This window comes from Diceros bicornis, chromosome 18, assembly GCF_020826845.1.
Source record: "Diceros bicornis minor isolate mBicDic1 chromosome 18, mDicBic1.mat.cur, whole genome shotgun sequence".
Lineage (NCBI taxonomy): Eukaryota > Metazoa > Chordata > Mammalia > Perissodactyla > Rhinocerotidae > Diceros > Diceros bicornis.
This window is the reverse complement of record NC_080757.1, coordinates 35,559,140-35,568,610: the sequence shown is the minus strand read 5'-3', so window position 1 is coordinate 35,568,610 and position 9,471 is coordinate 35,559,140. Positions and strand designations below refer to the sequence as shown.

The window sequence follows — 9,471 nt, the reverse complement described above, 5'->3', positions numbered from 1 at the left end:
GCTGTTTTGAGAGTTCTTAGAGCAGAATGGCCAGGCGTGGGGCCCTGGATGGGAGAGGCCCGTGGCTCTTGACGGGACTGAACCGGGAGGCAGGCTTTCTCCACCAACTCCGAGGAGCGGGCGAGGATGGACAAGCTTCCTGCTTTTCTGACTAGCCTTCAACCCCCCCTACTCCCTCTAATGGTCTCAGAGACTCCCCAGAAACCCTCTTCCTGGATACTTGTCCTCACATACTTGTCCCCTGGCTGTGACAATTTTTCTAAGTCCTGCTTAGAAATGTGTCACTGTCCATTTCCCTTTGTAATATCGAAGGAGGCTGCACACACTGCGTTTGTCAAGCGCTGTGCTGAGGCCCCACTCCGAGCAGCTGGAACATGGGTTTATGAAATTACAGGATTCAAAGCAGCCGGCGTCGCCCGCTGTCTGGCTTCATTACTGGGACCGGCCTCGGAGGGAAGTTTATTCCAGTAATTTAGGGGATTAGGATCTGACACCCTTCATTAGCTCTTTGACATAAGCAGAAAAGACAGATCCCGCAGAATGACCCACACGATGGGAAGGAATTGGCTCAGGAGGGAAAAGGCAGCACACCACCCCTCCAGGAAGAGGAAAAGTCTGCAGGGTGGAAAGAAGGCTTGTGCTGCCTTTTCACAGTCAAATTAGATGGTGAACTCTAACCCTGAAGGGGAGAGTGGACCTGGGACAGGAGGGGCCTGGGCTCAGGACTCAGCTACCCCATCTGTAAATGAGAGCACTGCTGGGAACCTTTCAGATCCCTTCTGGCTCTGACGTGCACTGGGCCCACTGCAGCTACTCTCCCTGGGCACAGCAGCTCGGTTACTGTCCCCCAGATCCTTTGTCAAATGGTCTTGAAAAGGCACCTCTCTCTTCTGGAGATCTGTCTCCCCACCTTGCACGCCCTGGGGATCTAGTGAACAACTCAAAAGATCTCAGCCTGCTTACTTTTTGGTGGCATTTTAGATACGAGCTGTTTGCTGCCAAACAGGAGAGAACTTGCCCCCACCCTCTGGCAGCTTCTGGCTCTTTTCCTGGCCCCATCCCCAAACACAGCCCCTGAGGTTTCACAAACTTCTTATCCAGCCTGTAAAAACCAGAGTTGGAGCGATACCTGGACAGCAGTTCTGGCGGCTGGGGGCGGGGGGTGGTTCCCAAAGGCCCCTGCCCACACCCCACAAGCTCGTGTCCCTGCTTCCTGTAGTAATGGTGGGCCACCTAGCTGTGCGACATGGGGTGAGCTTCCCAGCCTCTCTGTGCGTCCTTTCCTCAAATCTAGAGTGAAGGTCCAGTTTGTTGTGAGGATTAAATGAGATGATGCATACAGAGAGCCCGGCACATAGTAAGAGCCTAGTAAATATCAGCAGTGAGTGTTACTGGCGCTGCTTACTGTGCGTGACCTTGGACAAGTGGCTCGCCCTCTCCCACCGTGAACCTTCTCCTTGCTAAAGTGGGGGGAAATGAGACAAGGCCTGCAGAGTCGTGGTGCTCCGACAGAGCTTGCTGATCACAGCCATCACGGTTGTCAGCGAGGGCAGCCCGGTGGCCCAGCGCCCTCCTGAGACACTGTTACCACGTAGGTTTTCTTGGAGCCGACAGTGTGTCAATCGAGGAGCAAGGAATGTGATCCGTCCCGGGAGCTGGGGGAGCCGGAGCATATCTGGTATGTGTCTCTGGAATGATTTGGGGAAAATTCACCGATGTTGGAACTTGAGCCACAAACCGCCCGGGACAGAGAGATAGGGAGCTGTCCGAGCACACACCCCCCACGGAGGCACCCGGTGCTGGGCTGGGAGTCGGCTTACACGGCACAGCGCTGCTCCGGCCAGCCCTGGAATGGCCGTGAACTTGTTGTTTTTCCACGTCATTTGCTCTCAAATGTACTATCGGGCCTGGCGATGCTAACCCTGCGGCTGCAGGTCCCTCCTTGTAACAAGCGATTGTGTGTTCTTCAGAGGTGGCCAAGGGAAGGAGGGGGCCCGGCCGAGGAGGTGGGGGAAAGGGAAACAAACCGCCCCTTTACAGCAAGCTTGCGTGTCCTGGAGCCAGCTCCCCCAAAGCACATGCCATTTCTGGCCCTAGAAGGGGTTAAAGGCCTCCTAGAGTCAAAAACAAGCAGGTGTCCCACCGTGCCAGATACGCCGCCTAAACTGCTTCCAGCTTTTTTTTTCCCCTTCTGCAACAAGTCTGTGATCAGCCACGGGACAGAGGAGCCAGCAGCCTGCCTGTGACAGGCATCAGGTTAGCTCGCTCCCACTCGGGTGGCGCGCCCAGGATATAAATCCAGCCTCGGGCCCCTGCTGCGGCTCCTCTCTCTGCACACTCAGGAGAGAGAGTTTCCTTGCAAAGACCTTTCCTTTATCTGAGGCCGCACAGCCCAGCGGGCCCCGCTGACTTGGTGGAGGCAGCCGCGGCAGCCGCAGCCTTAGCAGCAGCGAGGAAGCCTGCGGGGTGGGGAGGGCAGGTGTCTGCAGCCCTGAGAAGGAGCAGGCCCTGGTGGGCCCCAGCCCCTGGCGTTGTCCCAGGGGAGGTCTCTGGCTGCCGCAGACCGCACCATGTGGGCCCTGGGGTGCCGCCGGTTCTGGTCCCACTGGGGGCAGGTGGCAGCGCTGCTGCTGCTGCTCGGGGTGCCCCCACGAGGCCTGGCCCTGCCGCCCATCCGCTATTCCCACGCTGGCATCTGCCCCAACGACATGAACCCCAACCTCTGGGTGGATGCTCAGAGCACCTGCAAGCGGGAGTGTGAGACGGACCAGGTGAGTCGGAATCCGGAAGGCGGAGATGGACCACGTGAGTGTGTGGGGGAGACTGGGAGCCGTGGGGTGGGGACGGCTTGGGGGTGCCCTGCAGGGCCCAGGAAGGTGAAGGAGCTCGGGCCCCAGGCCACATGGAGGTGTGCGGGGCATGATGACTGTCTAACTCCAAGGCCTGAAGGAAGAGGCGGGTGTGATGTCCAAGTTCATCAGGGACTGGGAATCCTCAGATTCCCCGTCTCGTGTTTGCCGAGGGCTGCCCTGAGCCAGCACTATGCCAGGCACAGCGTGTGGACTGGCACGACCCGTCAGCAGCCTGTTGACAGGCGAGAGGGGACACTCCAGACGGTGCAGTGAGCAGCACCAGGCCCCACCACCAGGGGTGGGAGGGTGGGCTTGGAACCCATGTCTGACAACAAAGCTGAGGCTTCATCCAGCCTCCAGGCCCCCTCCCCAGGGGTTTGGTCCCTGACCCTGAGATCAGAGCAGGCTGACCAGGAGGGTGGGCAGGAACAGCTCTGAATAGACTCTCTGGGTGTCCCTGGGAGGGAAATGGACTGTTTCAACCTCTCAGATTCCTCTGTGCTTCCGTCTGCTCTCACCAGAGCGCCCTGCAGCAAACAGGACCGGCCCCGTTCTAGGGTAATTCTTTCCCAGCTTCCGAGTCCAAGGGCCATTCCTGCCACTCCCCCCAGAGGTAAAGAGCCTCCTCATACCTGGCACCTGCCTGGGCAGAGGCCCTTCCTGCCGGCCTGGCCAGTTCCTGGGGCTCGGGGCTGGACTGAGCATCACCAGGGAACATGAGAGACCCTGATGTTCCCTCTACCAAACACATGTCACCTATAGGAGAGCACAGGATCACCCTGGAGAGAGTGGCCTTTGCCTTACAGTGCCCAGGGGACAATTCTCAGGCCTCTCAGGCCAGACGCTGCCAGTGAACAATGGTAGTGCCGAGGGAAAGGAAGATAAAGAGTGGGGAGGGGTGGCAGAGCGTTTCCATCTGGCTGAGGTCATGCCATCAGTCGGCTACATTTGCAGGGGATCCTGTTTTGCTGGCACAGGCTGTCCTGATAAATCAGGTGGGCTTGGGGACAGCAAGGCACTGGCAGGTTTTGTGTGTCCTGAGGAGAAAGCACCTGTGTGGGGCTGGGGATTCAGACAGCCTATGGGCATTCTGGGCCGTTAAGCAAAAACTGTTCTAAGGATTCATTCTAGGTTTCCTGTGCCCAGAAATACTTTGTCCCTGGTCCCCAAGGACCCGGCCTTTCATGGACCTCCGAGTCCTGAAGGAGCTTCCTGGCCCAGAGCATCTTAAGGAATTGACTGACCCTCAGGCCCAGGAGCTGATTCTCCTGCCTGCTCCCAGCAACCCTCCTTCCTCAATCCCCACCCCGAGTCTCTCTCCCTCAGACCCCAGCTCTAAGCTCTGCCCACCTCTGTCCCAAAGCCTCCCCTGGCGTGGCCTAGAAGCCTGTGCCAAACAAGGGCTGCCACACAAAGTCCCCTTCTGAGCGGAGAGGGGAGAACAGTAGAGGAGTCAAGCGGGCAGGCTCCACGCAGCCCGGCGGGGGTGTTTCCCCCTCTTAGCTGATGTGGAATGTCAAAGAAGCTGAAATAAAAGTCAGAACCACAAGAGGCCAGCCCTAGTGGGGAGTAATTCACAAAGCTACTACCAGGACGGAGGATTAGGCAGGCCAGCCCGCCCAGTGGGTATTGTGGGTTATTGTCGAAAACACCACGTGAAATCCTTGTTTGTGTCGGCCCCAGACCATGTTGCTAATTTCAAGGAATTAAACTAATGCCCTACGTGGCTCCACGGAGAATCAGAGGGAATTACAGCCTGGTAAGTCCTCACTGACGGCCTTGCTGACCTCTGCCACCCAAGAGGGCTCTTTGCCTTGTTGATTTCCCCATGAAATGTTCCACCTGTTGGAGCCGAGCACCAGGTCTGGCACAGCCCGGGGTGGTGAGACCTGGCGTCTAGGGCGGGTCCCGCCTGCCAGGCCTCTGGGCTCTGACGCATGTGGGCCCTCAGCAGAGCTACTGCTCCCCACGTGTATGTGGACAGCCTCGGACGTCAGTCCCAGCAGGGTCTGACTTTTCCTTCTTAGTGTTTAGTGTGACCTCTTCAATTCGGCCAGGGCATCCTCGTCCCAATGGAAAAAAGACAAAAAGGCAGGCTCATTTGTTCCAACCTAGACCTCATTTGTGGGAACTATACGATATAGAAGAGAAACTCTCACTTCACAATCCCACCCAGCTGGAGCTTGAAGCCTTTTCTACCACTTCCCAGCTCCGTGGACCCGGGCCCCACCTCTGAGTCTCTGCACGCTCATCTGTAAAATGGTAGCAAGAAGACCCCCCTCTCAGAGGTTTATGCCTGCCTCTTCCCACACTACTAGCTGTGTGACCTTGGGCAAGTCACCTGATCTCTCTGTGCCTCAGTCATCCTCGCTGGTGAAGGGAGGATAATGGTTGTACCCATCTCACAGGCTCGGGATGAGCATCGAATAAGTTGACAATGTAAAGATTCTTAGAAGAGGGCCTGGCGAATAGTAGGCACCGTGTATAAGTTGGCTATTATTCTCAAAACGGTAGGTGAGCACATGTTAGTTCCCTTCTGCAGAGACCAGGCGGTAGGGTGGGGGAAGCCTGTCCTCCCTTCCTTCTCCTCCCTGCTCAGGCCTCTCGGTTTGGCTCTCTCCAGGAGTGTGAGACCTATGAGAAGTGCTGCCCCAACGTGTGTGGGACCAAGAGCTGTGTGGCTGCCCGTTACATGGACGTGAAAGGGAGGAAGGGCCCGGTGGGCATGCCCAAGGAGGCCACGTGTGACCACTTCATGTGTCTGCAGCAGGGCTCTGAGTGTGACATCTGGGATGGCCAGCCGGTGTGTAAGTGCAAAGATCGCTGTGAGAAGGAGCCCAGTTTTACCTGTGCCTCGGACGGCCTCACCTACTATAACCGCTGCTACATGGACGCCGAGGCCTGCTCCAAGGGCATCACACTGGCCGTGGTCACCTGCCGCTATCACTTCACCTGGCCCAACACTAGCCCCCCGCCGCCTGAGACCACCGTGCGCCCCACCACGGCCTCCCCGGAGACCCCTGGGCTGGACATGGTGTCCCCGGCTCTGCTCAACCACCCTGTGCACCAGTCGGTTAGCATGGGCGAGACGGTGAGCTTCCTCTGCGATGTGGTGGGCCGGCCCCGGCCCGAGATCACCTGGGAGAAACAGCTGGAGGATCGAGAGAACGTGGTCATGCGGCCCAACCATGTGCGCGGCAACGTGGTGGTCACCAACATTGCCCAGCTGGTCATCTATAACGCCCAGCCCCAGGACGCTGGCATCTACACCTGCACGGCCCGGAACGCCGCCGGGGTCCTGCGCGCTGACTTCCCGCTGTCTGTGGTCAGGGGGGGCCCGGCCGCCGTGGAGAACAGCCCCAACTCCACGTCCTTCCCCACGGCCGAGTGCCTGCAGCCCCCTGACAGCGAGGACTGCGGTGAGGAGCAGACCCGCTGGCATTTCGATGCCCAGGCCAACAACTGCCTCACCTTCACCTTTGGCCACTGCCACCGCAACCGCAACCACTTTGAGACCTACGAGGCCTGCATGCTGGCCTGCATGAGCGGGCCCCTGGCCGTGTGCAGCCTGCCCGCCCTGCAGGGGCCCTGCAAGGCCTACGCGCCCCGCTGGGCCTACAACAGCCAGACAGGCCAGTGCCAGTCCTTCGTCTACGGCGGCTGCGAGGGCAACGGCAACAACTTCGAGAGCCGCGAGGCCTGCGAGGAGTCCTGCCCCTTCCCTCGCGGCGACCAGCGCTGCCGGGCCTGCAAGCCGAGGCAGAAGCTTGTGACCAGCTTCTGTCGGAGCGACTTTGTCATCTTGGGCCGAGTCTCCGAGGTGACCGAGGAGCCGGACTCGGGTCGCGCCCTGGTGACCGTGGACGAGGTTCTAAAGGATGAGAAGATGGGCCTCAAGTTCCTGGGCCGGGAGCCGCTGGAGGTCACTCTGCTGCAAGTGGACTGGACCTGCCCCTGCCCCAATGTGACGGTGGGCGAGACCCCGCTGATCATCATGGGTGAGGTGGACGGCGGCATGGCCATGCTGCGGCCCGAAAGCTTCGTGGGGGCATCGAGCACCCGGCGGGTTAGGAAGCTGCGTGAGGTCATGCACAAGAAGACCTGCGACGTCCTCAAGGAGTTCCCGGGCTTGCAGTGAAGCCCCCCACCCCTCCCTGACCCCTCCCTGGCCCTCTTCCACCTCCCCACCCCTGACACCCCTCAGTCAGCAAACTGGGCAAGGTCAGATTAGACAGTCTTAGGCCAGCAGGGAAATATCACTCGATGCACCAGAAAAAAGCCACCAGAGGGTCTTAGACCAACTTTGATTCTTTGGGTTCAATAAGGGGTCCATATCTTTTTTAGCTGAGGGGGACAAAAGGAGAAGTCAGTAGACACCTGCAAGTTATTCGTGATGACCAGTCTGCTCGGGCATTACTATCCTCTCTTTGCTGGCCACCCTCTTCCTCTGGCTCTCCCAGCCAGGGCTCTAGAGCTGACGGCTGCGTGGTGGTCACAGGAATAGCTGAGTGAGTTGGTTTGCAAAAGGAACAGGTGGAGAGAGAAAGGAGGGCCGGGGACTCATCAGATAAATTCCCCACAGCCCCCTAGAGATCGCTTCATGTTAGGGGTCCTGGGAAGCGGGAAGCAGGAGGCATGGGCAGACCCAGCGCACGACTTGCCCTGAGTGGAGGCCGCCGGGCAGGTGCCTGTGGGTGGCAGTCAGCCTACACTTTGGTCCAGTTGGCCCGACAGTCTCTGAGGCCATCATGGCACCAGCAAAAACATGTTTCTCATGTTTCTTCTCCTTGGCTTTATTGATTGTTTTATTGATTGTTGATTTATTGATTCAGTTCTGCATAGTCCAACTCAACGGACATCTTCTGAACACTTACTTGGTGCCAGGTGCTAGGACCACAGAGAGATGCTAGTCACTGCCCAGCTCATAGTGACTGAACACAAATTTCCAGATCCTGGGCTTCTCCCAGAAGCAGACCCACCGCTGGCCCTCCCAATTGTCAAATGGTCCCATTTGATGGACAGTGTGCTTTCATCTGCCGAGGGCTTCCTTGGACATAAAGCAGATAGAAGCCCCAGGATCTGTTTTGGTAGGAAGAGAAATAAAGGGAGAGAAAAGGCAGGCATGGAAGGCGGGTGGTGAAGGAATAAGGAGGGAGGGAGAGGGGAGGCAGGCTTGGGAAGGAAAGGAATGTTGCTCGATGCTCCCATCTGGTGGTGGCCTTGGGAGCCGCAGGGACTGGGAAGGAGGCTCTAGGTGAGGCCTGGGAGGGCAGGTGTGGGGATGTGGCAGCTTGTTGGTGATTTTTGTTTCTGGACTTCCTGTGCAGGTCCAGCCACCCCACCACTAGGTAAAGGATTCTGGAAACCTACTGTCAGCTCTGCCGCTGCCCCCTGTTCCCTCCTCAGTCCTTCATTCTGTCCATGACCCTCCAAAGCAGAAGAAGGTCATTGTGGGGCATCCTCATTTCTTCCTCAAATGTAGGGAGGGAGATACAAATTAAAAGCTCATAGTATTTCAACAGGCCTTCTTGTGTGATGTGTTTGGGCTAATGTGTGTGTGGGAGAGGGGAGGGGGTGTGGATGGTGTCATTTCTTTGGTGACCTTGCAGGAGGGAAGTCTGGCCAACAGGACCACATTTGGGTGACGGAGGGACACTGCTGATAGTCAGCCCACTTTGCAGTTCTGGGGCCCCTTAACTGTGGTGCTCACCGCAGCTCTATGCATTAGGCACGGGAAAGGCCAGAGAGACCAGGTGGCTTACCAAGAACACAGGGACAGGAAGGTGTGGGGCTTTAGGCCCAGATGTTCTGACTTGTATCTCAGTCTCCAACCCCATCAAGACTGCGTGGAAGGCCCGGGACAGACTCCAGACCCCGCCACTCATGGTGTCGAGTTTAGAGGCACGGGGGTGGAAGAGACGGGAGCGGGGCAGGGAAGGGCATGCTGCCCAGCTGTGACTCCCCAGGGAGCCTCTGGGCGAGGCCTGGTCCCAAAGCCCCAGGTGTGCTCAGAGCATGTGGCTCAGTTCCCCTGGGGACAGCAGCACCTCTGGTCTCAGGTGCTCATGGCGGCTCCCCTCCCCTGGACATGTGTTCAGGAACCTGCAGCAGTGGCACGGCCCATAGCTCCTCTGTCTCCCAGGCTGGGAGCCAGCTAAGCACAAGAGTCACCTGTCCCCTGTCCACTTCCTTGGCTCTTCCTGGGCCACAGCCCTGAGGAGGAATCCAGGCCCAGCCCGGTCAATCTCTCCTTAGAGATAATTCCCTGCAGTAAGAAGGGGCCAGGATTGGGAAGACAAGCTGCTCCCTGAGAGAGAAGAGAGGCCGGAGGAGATCAGGGAACCAGGGAGGTGAGGACTCGGCTCTTCACCCACCCTCAGAGGCTTGGGGACATTCTGTTGCACCTACTTCTAGGCCAAGGTGCCCCAATAAATAGCACATTACCTTAGAGCCTGAGGGGCAAGTGTCCACGTACCAGCACTTGTCCCCTCCCCTCTTCCCCCTACTTGCACAGATATGGGGCCTGAGCCCTGTGGCTACCTGGTGGAGGTGTGAGGTTCAGGGGAGTCCCATCTCAGGGCTCCCTCTCACCAGCTCACTGCCCACCCACAGCCCCAGA

General features: G+C 58.3%; 1 protein-coding gene across 1 annotated transcript; it reads left to right on the top strand.

The window, feature by feature from the left end:
- The first annotated feature begins 2,113 nt into the window (after positions 1-2,113).
- WFIKKN2 (WAP, follistatin/kazal, immunoglobulin, kunitz and netrin domain containing 2) lies at positions 2,114-8,371 on the top strand. Its single transcript, XM_058560664.1, has 2 exons — positions 2,114-2,771; positions 5,476-8,371. The coding sequence occupies exons 1-2, from the start codon at positions 2,571-2,573 to the stop codon at positions 6,988-6,990; spliced, it is 1,716 nt and encodes a 571-aa protein (XP_058416647.1). The 5' UTR covers positions 2,114-2,570; the 3' UTR covers positions 6,991-8,371.
- The last annotated feature ends 1,100 nt before the right edge of the window (positions 8,372-9,471 follow it).

Coding starts and splice junctions, on each gene's coding strand:
- WFIKKN2 (XM_058560664.1), top strand. CDS start 2,571: ATGTGGGCCCTGGGGTGCCGCCGGTTCTGGTCCCACTGGGGGCAGGTG. Junction 2,772..5,475: donor GGGAGTGTGAGACGGACCAG/GTGAGTCGGAAT, acceptor GGCTCTCTCCAG/GAGTGTGAGACCTATGAGAA.